The sequence below is a fragment of the Octopus bimaculoides genome, chromosome 2 (assembly GCF_001194135.2).
Source record: "Octopus bimaculoides isolate UCB-OBI-ISO-001 chromosome 2, ASM119413v2, whole genome shotgun sequence".
In the NCBI taxonomy this organism is placed as follows: Eukaryota; Metazoa; Mollusca; class Cephalopoda; order Octopoda; family Octopodidae; genus Octopus; species Octopus bimaculoides.
In genome coordinates this window covers 98,771,554-98,789,421 of record NC_068982.1, presented here as the reverse complement: position 1 = coordinate 98,789,421, position 17,868 = coordinate 98,771,554, and the positions used below count along the sequence as shown (strand labels likewise).

General features: G+C 34.4%; 1 protein-coding gene across 3 annotated transcripts in view; it reads left to right on the top strand.

The window, feature by feature from the left end:
• LOC106881395 (pyridoxal-dependent decarboxylase domain-containing protein 1) overlaps positions 1–17,868 on the top strand; it is a 98,556-nt gene that overhangs the window by 59,143 nt on the left and 21,545 nt on the right. For all 3 annotated transcript variants that reach the window (XM_052978495.1, XM_052978494.1, XM_052978496.1), the window contains 10 exons: positions 1,720–1,909; positions 4,005–4,073; positions 6,130–6,208; positions 7,083–7,167; positions 9,707–9,827; positions 11,100–11,255; positions 12,952–13,002; positions 13,596–13,661; positions 15,919–15,982; positions 17,448–17,539. In XM_052978495.1, coding sequence (XP_052834455.1) covers positions 1,720–1,909; positions 4,005–4,073; positions 6,130–6,208; positions 7,083–7,167; positions 9,707–9,827; positions 11,100–11,255; positions 12,952–13,002; positions 13,596–13,661; positions 15,919–15,982; positions 17,448–17,539 — 973 coding nt within the window. The remainder of the gene's footprint in view (positions 1–1,719; positions 1,910–4,004; positions 4,074–6,129; positions 6,209–7,082; positions 7,168–9,706; positions 9,828–11,099; positions 11,256–12,951; positions 13,003–13,595; positions 13,662–15,918; positions 15,983–17,447; positions 17,540–17,868) is intronic.

The window sequence follows — 17,868 nt, the reverse complement described above, 5'->3', positions numbered from 1 at the left end:
TTTAGTTGTCTACCAAATCCACTCACAAGGCTTTGGTCGGCCTGAGGCTATAGTAGAAGACACTTGCCCAAAGTGCCACGCAGTGGGACTGAACCCGGAACCATGTGGTTGGTAAGCAAGCTACTTACCACACAGCCATATATATATATATATATATATATATGTACGTTTGTGTGTCTGTGTTTGTCCCCCCACCATCGCTTGACAACCGATGCCGGTGTGTTTACGTCCCCGTAACTTAGTGGTTTGGCAAAAAGAGACCGATAGAGTAAGTACTAGGCTTACAAAGAATAAGTCCTGGGGTCGATATGCTCGACTAAAGGCGGTGCTCCAGCATGGCCACAGCCAAATGACTGAAACATGTAAAAGAGTAAAGAGTATTTGAAAAAATTAGTTTAATAGATTGTGTAAATCTTTTACTAGTGTAGAAGGTATCAATTAATGTAGACTGACGACTAGTGACATCAAAGTAAGAGCTAGATGGAACCAAGAGACCCATGAACATTTGGAAAAGGAAGGTATGGAAGCAGAAAGATAATTTGGCTGGACATAAATTCAAAGAAATGCAAAGTAACATGTGTTGAGAAGGAGGTGAGTAGTAGGACAAAGTTGGACATGTTTTAGTCACTTATACAGTCTATAGGGTAGTATAGGAAGAGATAATTTTCAGTGAATGGTATTGTAATACCATCATCAGTTGCTACAAGGGCAGAGGAGATGCACCAGAGAGAAACAATTATAGAGACATCAAATTGATGGACCAGGTAATGAAAATAACAGAATTATAGAACAAATGATTTGAAAGAAAATTTAGCTAAAGTTTTGGGGTACTCTTTCTTGCCATTCAAATAAATAATTTTTTAGTGAGAGTAAATCACTCTACATAGCCTATTTGTTGACCTAAAGTTATCTGACATGGTACCACACTCTATATTCTGGTAGCTGCTAAGAAAACAGTGTGTGGATTAACTCTTTAGCTTTTAAACTGGCCATATCAAGCCAAAATATTCTATCTGTTTTTGTTGAAACTGGCTAAATCTGGCATCTCGCACCTACCCTACAATGCCATTAAAAAATAAACAATCACATGATCAAAATCTCAAAGCTATGAGATAATGCATGATTAATACAAAGCAATTGAATAAATAAGCATTATATTTGACAGTAATCTGAATACTAAAGGATTAATGACATGTGAAAGCTGTGCAAATAATGTATAGGGACTGTCAGCAAAGATTTCAGTGTGCAGGTAGGCAATGCTGAGGGTTCAATTCTCAGTAAGAATCCTGCCTTTGTTATTATTATCAGTCTACTAGAGAAGATCTATGTTACCCATTCAAGCATGGAAAAATGAATGTAAAATGATCATGAAGATGATATATGTCTGAATTTACAACCGACTGAAAAATATTCAATATATATTGCAGACTTTATTCATTTATTTGAAACTGCAGTTCTCTCATTTGTTACCCTTGAGTTTTTGCTTTTGACAGAAATGCAAAATTCATAATGATGTTGAAGAGCCATAACTTCAAATAAAAGGAATATGTATATGTTTGTGTGTGTGTGTTTGTGCATGAATATGTTTAAATATAATGTACCACTATCATCATGCGTTTGATTTTCATGCTGGCATGTATTGGACAGGTTGCATGTATTTGTATGTATTTTGTGTGTGTGTAAAATATCTTTACACAGTTTTTTTTTATTTATTTCTAGATTTCCTGATGCTTCTGCTTACTATCACAAGGAAGAATATGATGGCTTAGTGAAGGCTTGTAAATTGGCTTTACATCAGAAATATCCTAAATACAGTACGGAGGGTTTTGAGGCCTTGTACTCACGTCCACCAGTGATTTATTTTAGTGCTGCTGCTCCTGCAAGCCTTGGACAAAGTTTGTGTATGCAGGTCAGTTGTTGCTATACTAGTTTGGTCACAACTTACAGCTTCATTAGTAGCAGGAGAGAGAGAGAGAGAGAGAATGAACAAACACAAGGGCATATACAATTACATACACACACACACAATGGATTTCTTTCCATTTCTATCTACCAAATCCATTCACAAAACTTTGGTTTGTTTGGGATTGTAATAAGAAACATTTGCAAGTATTTTCTGATATAACTCCAGTGAGATTGAACCTGAAACCATGTAGTTGGGAAGCAAGTTTCTTTACCACAGAGCCATATGTGTGAATATATATATATATATATATATATCGTCGTCATTTAACGTCCGCTTTCCATGCTAGCATGGGTTGGACGATTTGACTGAGGACTGGTGAAACCAGATGGCTACACCAGGCTCCAATCTGATTTGGCAGAGTTTCTACAGCTGGATGCCCTTCCTAACGCCAACCACTATAATAATAATAATAATATTAGGGATAAAAATCCAAATTTACAGGTAAAAACTCAATTAAATTCAATTTATTAAAAATTAAAATTAAATTAAGTTTCACAGTATATAATATATAAATATATAGTTTTAGAAAAAAGAACCAAAGTTCATGAACTAATCCATGAAAATCCACAGTCACATATAGAAAAATTAATTAGTAAAAGCACGATAAATAAGTATAATATAATACAAAGTAAATATCATAAGATAAAGATAATAAAATGATATATATAATGTGTGTGTCTCTCTCCTTGTGCACTAATTGTAAACAAACAATACAAGTGTTGTTGTTTGCAGTCTTGCATGAAAAACATTTCTGGCCTTTGTATTGTTTTATGTTCAATGGCTTAGGGAAACCTTGCTTGGAAATAGGTGAGTGTTGTTGACAAGAAGATCATCCAGCAGTAGAAAATCTGCCTCAAGGAATTTCATTTTGATCCATGCAAGTGTAGAAATGTCTATGTTAAAACTATGAAACCCAAACTCTCAAAACTTAGCAATGTCTGCTTTATTAACAACAACAGTTTGATCTGAGATCCACAGTCAGTGATAGCTAGAGCAACAGAATTCTCATTGGCCTTTAAAATATCAGTGGCTGCAAGTTGAAAATTCAGGTCAGCAGCTGTTGATGATATTTCTTCCTGAGTATAGACATAGTTGAGTGAATATCTGTGGAGATGTTACACCCATGTGATGGACTGGCATCCCATCCAGGTGGAGAATATATGTGCTATGAAACCAGGAAACTGGCCCTTAGTATGACTTGAGTAACTTTTTTATATGGCAAGACTGATGTTAGGTATTGAGTTGATGGTGTTTGAGTGAAGAGAAATAGACAGAAAAAAATTTGCCAATAAATTTATTCTGCAAATCAGTCTCACTATGTATAAACTCTGTATAAATTTATGACACTGGATGTTTTGATAAAATAGAAACAATCTAACTAAACAAATCTGCCAGAATATGAATGCATGTGGCCTAATGGTTGGGTTGTTGGATTCTCTACCATTAGATCAGTGATTCAGTTCCTGGGTGGCATGTTGTAACCCTTGAGTAAGATACTTCATTACATTCAGCTGAAAATGAATATAAGCCTAGTACTGGTGTAGCCCTGTCTCCTAGCTGTGCTGTCTTTCATGTTCTGCTGGGTCAAAGATGGGTGGGGCTGAGAGCGTGTATGTGTCTGCTTATAACTACATATCTGTATATGTTTACTTAGTAAATCACTTAGTGTCCTTAACCATATTGAAAGCCACAGTTGTCACTTGCAAGCAAGTATGATTTGATAGCATGTGCCATTGTTTTAACTACAAAGACACTTAAAAAACAATGGCACATGCTATCAAATCATACTTGCTTACAAGTGACAACTGTATTCTTAGTTCATATCCTACTAAAGTCTGTTGTTTTCCCATTCATATCTCCATGCTTCATAGATTGCTGCTCATGTAGTGTAATTGTTGTAATCATTACACTTTGATGTTCCTTTCCCCTGCAAATGTGTGGCCTTATACCAGTGTTAGAAACTATTAATTACTAAACTTAGGTATTGTGACATCAGAATACTTTTATTCCCTTTTTATTTTTATTCTTACCTGTTCAGCTTGGTCTGCCTATATCCTGTATCAGTACAGTTCCTTGTAACTCTGTCTCTGGAGCTAACAGTAAAATGGTAAGATATATTTCTTTTGCTTCATTTCTTTATTTAATGTTGTCACTTCTTCCTTTCACTCCATACCCCTATTTCCTTCTTTTTATTACTTTTGTTTCTCTTTTTTTCTCACTTTTATTTTTGTAAATTGAAATACATCTTGCATAAATTTTTACTAATATCACTATAACCAATTTTTATAGTGTTTAAATTTGTTTAGGGTTGATGTATCAGGTGCATCTATCTTCACTGGAGAAAGAAAACAACCCTAGTAAGAATTGCTTGGATTCTCAAAAGATAGATGGAAACAATTTAGAAGAAATTAAGAATTAGTCTCTGAAGTTAATTTACTTAATTTGTGGCAGGAAAGTCTGATCTTTGCAGATAAGGGACAACAATAGACATGATTTGGTCTCTCAGATCTCTTCAGTTTAGTCTAGCCAGGTGTGCATGATCATCAGCTGATAAAGGTTTTTACGTATAGAAAAATAGTTGCAAATAATTTTTGGTCATTAGTGATTTGCATTATTTCTAAAAGGGGCTAAGGGAAGTAACTCAAATAGGGTAATAGTATGAAATTGGACAAAGATAAGAGATGCTATACTGAATGTCATATCTGGAAAGTTTTTTTTATTAATTGAAATTTCTCCTTTAGAGAAAGAAAGCAAAAACCTTATGACAGTTGTTAGTAACTTCCAAACGAAGAGGGTAGATAATTTCTAGAATTTAAGATTTAATTTATCAAAATCAGTTTATGTTAAGGAGAAGTGAAGTTTTGTCTTTGTTTCCAGGTTAGGGGTAACTATGCACATGTAATGTTCATTAAATCTTATGAGCATAGTTATTTGATTATAAAAAGGTATAATATTTGAAGTTCTTATGAATTTATCTTGCTAAGAAAATACTGACATATCTTGGAATTTGTGCGGGTGGCACATCAAAATACACCATTTCGAGCGTGGCCGTTGCCAGTACCTCCTGACTGGCCTTTGTGCCGGTGGCACGTAAAAGCACCCACTACACTCTCGGAGTGGTTGGTGTTAGGAAGGGCATCCAGCTGTAGAAACTCTGCCAAATCAGACTGGAGCCTTGTGCAGCCATCTGGTTTCACCAGCCCGCCAATCGTCCAACCCATGCTAGCATGGAAAGCGGACGTTAAACGATGATGATGATGATGCATAGCTCGTCAGATAAAAAATGTTAATTTTAGTTTTGGTTTACTGCGAATTACAAATGAAAATAATAATAATTATAGAGCTTTTGAACCATTGTTTTAGGAAAATGATAATTATAGTGATGGAGTGTCAGATTGGTACTCTCTGGTACTTTCTTTGAATCTTTTGAAATATGTGAAATAATTTGTAAAGGGTTGTGGAACAGCTCAAAAGTTAGGACTCTTGGTTGCAGTTACTTGTGTTGACTGATTCTCACTGTCCCTTGATATCCGCTTTCACTAAGATGTAATAGGTTGGGCTGGTCTTGTATAACAACCTCTCTAATTCTATTACTGTTCATTATTGTTATAATCAACCATTACTGCAAAGCTCCTGTGCTTAATGACTTCAGCAAAATATAGTCAACACAGCTGTATCTTCTTCATTCATCTCAGTCTATTATTGAAGGTCTCCAATGTTTTTTTTTTTTATTTAACTTTGATTTTTCTCTGTGAGCATATACCATCTACTTGAAATGAAAACCGAATATTTTTTCAGTTAAACTATCCTCATTCATGCTCTGTTAATATCACAGCAAATAAATTTCTTCAGCTGATAACCTCCTTCATATTGAACAGACCAACTTTTTAATTTGAGCAATGGTTTTCTGTTCAGCTTTTTAACTCACCAGATTCATCTTATCATAGCTCTCTTTTTGAGTGAAGTAGCCAGCTTTCTAAAATCTGATTTGACTTCTTTATCTCAAATTTGTCTTTAGATTTACTTTGCTGTGTATCTTCATCTATTATCAATTTCTGATAATGTGATATTGCACCATTCTCTTCCCAAATATATATTTTTTGTTACTGGTATGCTCACAATTCTCCTTTATTTTTTTTATTCTCTTATATTAATCCATGAAGGATGTGACTATTTTTGAAAAGCTGATTAAAGATGATATTGCTGCAGCCAAAACGCCAGTTCTTTTGGTTGCTTATGCTGGTAGGTAATAGTTTATTTAATTATATTATTCATTTTTAACTATTTTCATTTTTAAATGAGTACTAAAACTAACTAGAGTTAGTTAGTAACATGTAGAAATTAACATGATTTACAATTTTATTATGTCATTTTAAACTAGTTGAAATTATAACTATGTCATGTTTGCATTTTTCACACTGAAAATGTTTCAAGACTTGAAATTTTTTAGTTTAAGATAAAAACATAAGAAATTAAAAAGTTAGCTTTTTGCATGAAAGTAAGTACATTTTTGTTTCAAAATTTATAAAGTTTTAACTTTTACTAGACCGACAACAATACTCAAATTTCTTAATAATGGATTTATATTCAGTGTCTGTTGTACAGATGCCACTGTAAGGCACATATACAAATCACATTGGTTTCCATGGCATCAGAAACCTTATTTTCTTACTTTATTTTTAGGCAGAGTTATCATTATCCCATTTTACACATTTCCTTTGATCACAGTGTAAACCACCTTCACTTTATTGCTGATAAGAAAAGATATGCAAGTGTAAAATACTCATTTGAGAAGCATTAAACATATGGCTATAAAAATGTAAAGTAAAGCAAACCCTGTTTAGTTAGATAACTACTATGTTAGTATGAGTGAAATGTATCCTTTTTTCGCAGTGACATTTTGTATATGAAATGCTGGAAAAAATATTTTCTCATAAACTAAATGCTTTTTATCCTTAACTACTCAGTAATAAAGTGGGAGTGGTGCTGATATTTTTAGCAAAGCATCCTGAAGTAATCTCGAACACTAACTTTGCTTTGGGTTTCAGTACATGCTTTAAATACATGAATTAGCGGTGTTATATTTACAAGTGCTATGTTTGTTCTCTTTAACTAGGTACCCCTCTTACAGGGCAGGTTGATGAGTTGATTAAACTCTGGCAAATTTGTAATAATAATGGTATTTGGTGTCATGTTGATGGGTAAGTTTTTCAGATATTAGTCTTTTATTTGTGTCAGTTTTTGAAGTGGAAACCTTCAGCTCCATACATTTTCCATTAATAGAGCTTTCATGTCTGCACTATAATGATACTGATATTTAAATGTTCCTTTTCTATGGAATATTATGACCTTTCACTTTCTTTCTGTGACCTAATTATAGAGTTTTGTTTAATTCAGTGGTAGATGTTATATGATGGAAACTGCACTGTATAATAATCATCATCATTATCATCATCTATCATCACCATTACTGTTATCAATTTCAATGTCATAATCTTTTTTATTGTTATCTTCATTTATCTAACCTCCACAGTTTTGTTTTGCTGAAGAGGTCCCAGTCTTCATGACTAACTTTACTGCTTACATCTCATTCATTAATGACATCTGCTGTTGCATTTAACCCTTTTGTGTTTAAACCGGCTATATCCGGCCCGAATATTCTACTCATTTTATGCTCAAACTGGCCAGAACCAGTATCTCACACCTACCCTGCAATGTCATTCTAAAAATAAACAATAACATCTTTCAACTCTTGAAGCTACAACATAATACCAGATTAATTTTTAAAAATGTAAATGAATAAGGATTACTTTTGACATATTAATTTGAATGCTAAAGGGTTAAGGATATCTAGAATGCCATTATTACTTAATGTATTTATAAAAGTTCCATTTGTATTTAACTAGTCTATTGCCTCGTTACATTGTTTTGTTTTTACCTTGCATATTGGTGAACCTTACTGATTCAAAATGATGGTACTGGCTCATTGATATCATCACTGCCAGTGCTATTGCTACGATGATTTAACATCAGATCATGCCATTGGAAATTTTTTTGTCCGTAGTGTCATTGTAGTTATTACCATAGTGGCTGTGTCATTGTTGATACTGTCATTATTGTTAATATTAGACTGACCCTATTGCCAGTTTTATTTGATTAGATTTTCAAAAATAACTCTCTTGGTTCATCTCTTATCTTTTAGTCATTTCATTTGTGAAGACTCACCTCCTAAGCCCTGCTCTCTTGTCCTTTCTTTCTTCTTTTTCCTTAGCAGTGGCCATTGCAGTCATCACATGTCATTTGTTCCTACTCACCAGAATTCCCATAGCCGTTGCCAGTACCGCCTGACTGGCCTTCGTAGGATTTTCAAGCGAGATCGTTGCCAGTGCCCCTGGACTGGCTCTTGTGCGGGTGGCACATAAAATACACCATTTTGAGTGTGACCGTTGCCAGTACCGCCTGACTGGCCTTCGTAGGATTTTCGAGCGAGATCATTGCCAGTGCCCCTGGACTGGCTCTTGTGCGGGTGGCACATAAAATACACCATTTTGAGCATGGCTGTTGCCAGTACCGCCTGACTGGCCTTCGTGCGAGTGACACGTAAAAGCACCCACTACACTCTCTGAGTGGTTGGCGTTAGGAAGGGCATCCAGATGTAGAAACTCTACCAAATCAGATTGGAGGCTGGTGTTGCCATCCGGTTTCACCAGTCCTCAGTCAAATCGTCCAACCCATGCTAGCATGGAAAGCAGACGTTAAACGATGATGATGATGATGATCTCTATAGCTGTTTGCTGCACAATCTATGTAGGGTTGTTAAAGATATTCAGTGAATCTCAAGAAATCAAGAAACTCTTGTATAATGATCAAGTCTGTCTTACTCTTCTCCACTACAACAACCACATATGGTTCCAGTAATACAAGAACAGAATGGTCATAAAACTGGTGTAATGCGTCTTGATAACTACCATATGCTCTAGATAGCCATGTAATGCATGGGAGAATGTACAACATGGTTTTACAATCAGCTCAAGTACAACATATCTAAACTGCAAGACCTGGATTGATTCCTTTTATTCAGCCAACTGCAGGATTCAAACTATGTAGGGACACTCAGTATCTTTAGTAATACTGTTTTCTCTCTCTTATCTGATTAATAATTAACCAATTGACCCCTGTGTTCAGAAACTTGAACTAAACTGATGTATAAAGGACCCTTGCAGTATCTTCCCTCTATTAATGCTTTATAAGTTTATTCAATGACTGAAAAATATCTATTTGGAAGGAGTTGAGAGAACCTAATGGGCTATTACTTGACTGAGCTTAGAAAAATGAAAGGCAAAAATCAACTTTCATAAGATATGAACTTGAAGATGTGCAGTGCTTAAACTGAAAATAGTATTTCGAAGTAGGTTGTCAGAGAGATTTACCTTTCATTCACTTAACATTATGGAAGCCAGTGTTCAATAGTGGCTCTATAGACCCTTGCAATTCACGAGAGTATTAGTTTATTAGAAAGAGAGAGAATATTTTATAACTAGTCAGACTACAGTTTCTTAAACTTCTCAAATACTCTTCATTTTGCCTTCACTGATTCCACCTTCACAACAAATTTTATCGAAGTTGCACTTTTTAAATTTCTTTAACATTCTGGAATTTCAGCTAGATTGAATTTAATTAAGTTTTCTTTGTCTAAGATCTGAATTATATTGCTTTTTTTCCCAAAATTTATATTTTCAGAAACTGTTTAGCATTTCTCACATTAACAGCAGATCCATTAACAGAACAACGTCCTATACTTGCTGACAGTATCACAGTGAATTTGGGCAAATGGTTGGGTATTCTATCTTTACAGTTAATTGTATCCTTTGTGATTATTCTTCTTTTCTAACTTCTTAATCTATAAATGAACAAACAAATTTTACTGCACTAATGAATAAATAAAAATATTGTATTTAAAATTTTAATCTATGGCCCATGGTAAAAATTATATAAATGTAAGTTTAGTGTCTTTGAGGAGAAAGTATCAAGCATGTTATTTTCAGACATTAAATTTTATTGACTTTGTATTCTGTGGGAGCCATGAATCTCCCTTACAACAAGACACTTGTTTCTGCCCTTTATCATAATTTAACATCTCATCATCTGACAAAGAAAAATATAATGAGATAGAGAAAGTGTGTGTGAAAGATAGATAGGTAGTATTGTCACCATAGTAACCAACAAGTTTTGATTAAAAATGTGGGAATTTTAAGTGCAAGTCTGTCAAGACAATGCAACACAGATTTAAAAAAAAACAAAAAAGCTTTCACTATATAGCAATATAAAATTGTTATTTTTTGGTTGTTTGTGTGTATATGTATTTTTGTGTGTGTCTGTGTTTTTGAATGTCTTTCAATATAGAGACAATGCTATACCCACTTTAAAAAAAAAGGACTTTTACGATAATGACAGGTTGTTGTTGAGAGAGAAATTCAATTAGAGAGAGAGAGAGAGTGTGTGTTTGCGTGCATGCATGTGTGTGTGATAGATAGATAGATAGAATATTGTCACTATAGTAACTAATGAAACTTTCATTATATAACAATCTATTAGTAAAAGAGGGAATGTGCATGATTAACAAATATTTTTACTGGTAGCATAGCAGTAAATTCAAAAGTGAGGCTATGCATATTAACATTGATAGTATTTGTCGTATTAGTAATATTAGTTGTAGTAGCAGCAGTAGCTGTTAAACTTAGGCTTATCACTTCTGAGATCAGTGTCATTGAAGATTAAAATCTATTGAATCAGAAAGACAAGATAAAATTTAGAAGTGCATTTCATTTAATTATCTTTATTTGCACTAAGTAGGGGATATCAAATAATATATAGAAATATTTATTAATAAATTGAGAGTTTCTCTGTTAATAGGAGAAACAAATCAATAATTTAATAGTAATTATTAGCCAGTCGCAAATGAGAAGGGAGATAATTTTGAGAAATTAAGAAATAATTTTTAAAAATTCATCTTTTTAAAGTCTGATTAAATAACTGTTTTTGTTGTAATTGCATTTGTGAGAACCTGTGAATTAATGCTTAATTGTTTTCTTTCCCTGAAAAAAAAAAAAATTCCTTAACAAAATTATTCTAGACTCTTTACAAGTGTGAAGACACAACAATGGCATATATGGCTGGGATGAATTCATTTAATGTTGTATCAAAGCTTTCCTGTTTACCTCTGTGGATATGCCTTCAAAGTATGGGATATGATGGAATCATTAAAAGAATTGAGTCATCCTTTCATTTGGTAATTATATTATTTCTTATTCCAGTTGGTTGAAATATTCATATCACTTTCTGTTAACAATGTCTTGTTATATTCTTGTTGGGTTCTGTTTTGAAGGCATTAAGAGCTGTTATTACAATAAATATACCATGATATCTAAAAACTCAGTCTTTGTAAATATTCCAGTTCTTCAAATAATAATTCTGTCATACAATACAAAGTCTGTCGTCGTATGATTTTGGTTTTAATATTCTTTTTAAGTAAGAAGTATTGGCAAGCTGAGTTCACAGTAGTATTAATTCTCCTAATCATGAAGATCTATAGATGCTGTGCTTATTCCAGTTTCTGTAGTGTTAAGCAGATGAGAAATAAATTTCTTTGTGGCTAAGATGTTTAGGTATAAAAGTTACATTCCCTTGCAGGAAGAATTAAACATGACCCTACATTCCCTTGCAGGAAGAATTAAACATGACCCTACATTCCCTTGCAGGAAGAATTAAACATGACTCTACATAAATCATTTATCAGTTTCATTGCATTGCGTCTGCCTGTGACAAGGAATTTAAAATATTGGAATTAAGTAACTTGCATCATAGTAGAGTCATATTAGCCATTTAGGACACATGGATATTATCTGTACTAGGTTTCTATAGGTTTAGTCTCTTGACATTATTAGATGACTTATTCTTGGATATGTACAGAGTTCCAGACTGTATTTTAAACCAAGGCCTAGTTTGAATCCAATGAAATCTCTTTAATGCAGTCCGTACTCTGAAAAATTATAATTTTAGGCCTAAATATAGCTGTATGGTTAAGAAACTTTGAATTTAGTCTCACTGTGTGGCACCTGGGCGTGTGTCCTCTTCTATAACTTTGGGTTGACCAATGCCTTGTGAATGAAATTTAGTTGATGGAAACTGTACAGAAGCTTGTTGAATGTGTGTATTCATGGCCATTTTCTTGTTTGTTGATGTTTCCTAACTTAATGCTTCAAATAGAGATTGATAGATTAAGTAACAGACTTAAAAATAAGAACTGTGGTTGACATGAGTGACTAAATCCATGAAGATGGTACCCAGGCATGGCTGCAAATCCTGCGACTGAAACCAATAAAAATATCAATTTAATATCAATTTACCTCTAACATTGAAATATTTAAACACACGTACATATCATTGTTATAATTATTTTGTCTCATTTTGTAATAGTCTTTCATTATACTAGTATTCCACTAATATAGTGGAATAGAGTATCATTGATTAGCTGGTTGATATATGATGTCAGGCTTTCATACTTGATAACTTCTGCCAGGTGCCTGTGTTCAGGGATCAGCTTGCCAAAACTCTTCAGTTCCCCCTGTGTTGTGCTGCATACATACAATCAGTCAGGCTCTTGTTTTCAGTCCATTCTTTGATGTCACCAGTCCACAAACTCTTTGACAATTTCTGGTTCTCTTCCTCTTCATACTTCCTGCCAGGATGGTCTTAGGTGCATCATAAGTTCAAAATATGATAGCTTTGTGGACTTTGAACGCACAAAGGAATATAGCAGTATATGTGTGTCTTAAATGCTTATCTTAATTTTACCACAATGCAATGTCATTTTATTTATTTATACTTTTTTCAAAAATATATTTTTCAATTTTTTTTGTTAATGTTGCTCACTTCCCTGAATCTAATATTTTCATTGGTCTCTTTCTGCTTTTTCTTTCTTGCAGTGTCATTTAATGTTGAAGAAGTTAAGAAATTTACCAAACATAAAGATTGTTGTAAGTCTTGTATAATTAACCTTTTTTTGTTTTGTTTCACATTTTCGACCACTTTGCACTTATTGTGTGCAGGGGAAATGGTGTCTCTTGCCTAAGAGTTGAATACAAATTCAACTTAATGGTTGGTGTACTAGTTTCTCTTCTTGCTACTGTCTGAATCAATGAAGGAACTTCTCTGTGGTTGATTGGTGTACGAGAAGTAACACCCAAATTTTCCCTCTATCACGTCTACCATTTTAAAACAGAAAGGCTTGGAGACTATTTCACGCATATGCATGCATCAACTCAAACATGAACATCACTCTCTCTCTCTCACACACACATGCATCACTCACACAATCATACATATGCATGAATTTCACTCACTCTCTCACACATGCAGCATTTTTCTCCCTCCTTCCCTTTCTCTCTTTCTGTCATCATCATCATCTAACCTATGTTTTCCATGTTGGCATAGGTTGGACCATGTAACTGACATACATCCACTCAGTCTGTCAAAGAACTTTCTGTATGGCATGACCAACTGTACAATTCTTTCATCACTACTTAACTGGAATAGTAATGTATATATATATATATATCTGATTCTTTAGAATATTGAAAAGAAACAAGACGATGAAGAGAAGGAAGATGATGAAAATAAAGATATGCAACATATGGTGAGTCCTCTTTGCTAGTTGATTGAAAGTAACAAAACAAATGACCAAAAAAAAACCCAACTTGAATCAAGATGTAAGACTCTACAAAGTCACTTGGATGACCAAAAATAGCAGCTAAACCTTCATCTAATAACCCTTAAAGGAAGGACACTGTGAATGATATAGTCCTAGATATACTCTGTCAGAGTGGGCGCAATAGCCCAGTGGTTAGGGCAGCAGACTCGCGTTCATAGGATTGCGGTTTCAATTCCCAGACCGGGCATTGTGAGTGTTTATTGAGCGAAAACTCCTAAAAGCTCCACGAGGCTCCGGCAGGGGATGGTGGCGAACCCTGCTGTACTCTTCCACCACAACTTTCTCTCACTCTTACTTCCTGTTTCTGTTGTGCCTGTAATTCAAAGGGTCAGCTTTGTCACACTGTGTCATGCTGAATATCCCCGAGAACTACGTTTAGGGTACATGTGTCTGTGGAGTGCTTAGCCACTTGCACGTTAATTTCACGAGCAGGCTGTTCCGTTGATCGGATCAACTGGACCCCTCGACATCGTAAGCAACGGAGTGCCAACAACAACAACTTTGTCTGAATAAAAGACAGAGTTGTCATAGTTGGAAGGCTTCAATAAATGAATTCACTTAGGACTAATCTGTGGTTAACTCTCTTGTTATCATATTTCTGTTGAAATACATTGGCTTTGTGAAAATATTAAGAATTTAGTAAAATAACCTTGCCATTATCATTTTGGTGTTTGGAATGTAAATTAGAATGGAATTTTGATGGGTGGTTTTTAATTTAGATAACTTCAAAAGAAGCAGCTTGTATCAGAAAGCCAAAGGCGATTTCATTGGGATTGGCTTCAAAAGGATATGCAACAGCAACTATTCCTAACTACAAATTATCCTTATCTACATTTCCTTTTTAACTGATTCTGTGTTTGAAGTAATTATAATATTGATGTGTGTTGTAAAGTAACTCCATTACTCTTTGAGCTGATTTCTGACCCAGAATTAGCCTAGCAAACATCCTGCGTACAGTATAAAGTGTGTATGATATGCTTAACACTGCTATTTGTTCATTTTTTTTTTAAGTACTTTTTTTTTGTGATTTCTTTTTTCTTGTTATCTTTCATATTCTGACAGGTTCTAATCTTGTCCCTTTTCATGTCTGAGTTCAAATATTATCATGGCTCACTTTTCTTTTCATTCCACCAGAGTCAGTTAAATAAGAGCCAGTAAAATACTTTGGTTTCTTTAAATTGACTCTATTTTGTCCTTCAAAACTTAATGGCTTTGCTCCATTATTAGAAGTCTAAGTCGTCATCATCACTGCCACCGCCCTCCTCCTCTTCCTCGTCATCCTCCTCCTCGTCATTATTATTAAGGAGGAGGAGAATAATAATAATTATTATTATTGGGTGGGAAGGGACTTGTCACTGGTACTTAATTTATCAACCCCAAAAGGATGAAAGGCAAAGTCAATCTCAGCAAAATTTGAACTCAGAATGTAGTGGCAGACAAAATACCGCTAAGCATTAGTGGTATTTCGCCCATCTTCATGTTCTAAGTTCAAATTCCACCAAGGTCCACTTTGCTTTCACCCTTCCAAGGTTGATGAAATAAGTACCAGTTGAGTACTAGGGTCAATGTAATTGACTAGCCCCCCCCCCTTCGAAAATTTCAGGCGTTCTGCCCTGTAGTAGAAAGGATTATTATTATTATTAACGTGGCAAGCTGGCAGAATTGTTAGCACATCTGGTAAAATGCTTAACGGTATTTTGCCTGCCACTACGTTCTGAGTTCAAATTCTGCTGAGGTTGACTTTGCCTTTCATCCTTTTGGGGTTGATGAAACAAGTATCAGTGACTAGTCCCTTTCCACTCAATAATAATAATAATAATAATAATAATAATAATAGTAATAATAATAATAATAATTCTCCTCCTCCTCCTCCTCCTCTTCTTCTTGTGCCTTTAATGGAAAGGGATTATTATCATTAGAGAGAAAGTACAAACCTAAACCTTGATAACAGAGATAGACGATGGGTAAGGTTTGAGAGATTAGTGTCACTTTCAATTGTCAACGCTTATGCTAACATGTTGACAGCTTTTATTCCAATTCTGCATACATGCAGGCATAACCACTTGCAAGCAGATGTCTTTTTTCTTTTCTATACAACTGATGTATTTCATTGAATATCCATGATTTGCAATGTTCTCTGTGTAACGACTAAATCTACTAAATTCTTCTCTCATTGTTTCAGATGGATATTAACTCTAATCCTGTCACCCTGCTCTTTAAGTATTCAGTAATAGAATCAGATGCAGGTGAGAGTAATGATTTTTTAAAACAAATTTACATGGAATTGAACCTGTTTGCCTGATCATTCTGTTTCTATCATTATGCTATTGCTTCTCCTTCATCCACATAAGCCTGACTCTTTTGTCATCATTCTTCATTTTATTTTTCTCTTATGACATGTGATAGATGGATGGAGACACTATAGAGAAAGTAATGAGGTACAAAGCACCCTCACTAGTGTTGGTATGATGAAGAACTGTACGGAGTACTGTAATATTATATTTAGTTGTGTCATCAGAAACATTTTTATAATAGTTTATGCTTGAAGAATTTCATTGGTTTGTTAAGATGAAACAAAATTTCGTAGAATGAATTTTCATTTGGATTCCACTTAGTGTTACAAATTATCAAAACTGCAGCATAGTAATGAAAGCACTTTCCTTGTTTAGAAGTCAATTAGCATCACATGTGTACAAGACTTTCTCAATCCTGTGTTGGCTTTGCTTATTTGCCAACCACCTTACAGAGTGTATTGAGTGCATTTTATCATGGTACCAGCAAAAGTAAAGTTGCTTTATACCTTTCAAGAGGGAAAAGTCATCACTACTGTATTGTGTTTCCATTCATTCAAAGCAGTATTACCAAAAGTTTGAATAGAAGTTAGATTGATGACAGAAAGATTGGTGTGTATGTATGTATGTGTGTGTGTGTGTGAAGCGAATGGTAGAATAACAAGAGAAACAGTGATCGGGGGAGCAGTGTGGTAGAAGAGAGAGTAATGGAAGAAACAGTTGTAGTAAATGCATGTTTAGTCCTGTAAGAGAAAGATCAAGTGAAATGAAAGGAAATAACTGGCATATTTTCAAATTACTCTCTACCACATTGAGAGATGGCATAGAAAATGTGAAACAAATATAAATTGGCTAAAAGTGTATCAGTATTGCAGCATGAATGTAGATTTAGGCACGGCTGTGTGGTTAAGAAGTTTGCTTTGCTACCATGTGTTGCAGGTTCAGTCCCACAATGTGGCACTTTAATGGGTGTCTTCTTCTATAACCTGGGATTAAATTATGCCTTGTGAGTTAATGCAGTAGATAGAAACTGGGTGGACGTGTATGTGTGTGTGTTTTTGTCTCTCACCTTTTGACAACTGGTGTTACTTTGTTTATGTTCCTGTAACTTAGTAGTTCAGCAAAAAGAGGCTGATAGAATATGCATCAGACTAAAATAAGTACAAAGGTTGATTTAAAACCCTTTAAAGTGATACCCTGGCATGGCTGCAGTCCAATCGCTGAAACAAATAAAAGACTAGAAGAAGATGTCCCTTGACATATGCCTATGTTTGTACCTCTATATGTATCCCTTCGTCTCTCCATCTCTGATTCTCTCTTTCTGTTAATCAAATTGTCGTTGTTGAAATATATTGTATTTTAGCTAAAAAAAAAAATAAATAATTACATTGATTTTATCTATTGAAATACTACATTTCAGAAAAGGAAATAACTCCGTATGTGATCAAAAGTTCTGAAGAATCATGTGAACAGGAGAAAGAACTGGCCTATTATGATGCTCTAAATACATGGGTAAATATATTTTGAGTATTAGTTTTGTTTGTAACTGCCTGTCCTGGAGGTTATTTGAAGATTTTGTTTTATTCTGGGAACACAGATTATCAACTGCTTGTTGGAAATAATATTTTTTTAATATATTTTTTAAATCATTAAGTTATCATTGCAAATGAATCAACCATTCTTCAAGTTTTATATTTCCTTCTAGTTGAACTTAAAAATTTTTTTAAAACCATTGCTTTAAACCTGATCTTTTTCTTTTTGTTGGCTGATCTAGCATGCCTGTGTGTGTGTGTGTGTGTGTGTGTGTGTGTGTGTGTGTGTGTGTGTGTGTGTGTGTGTGT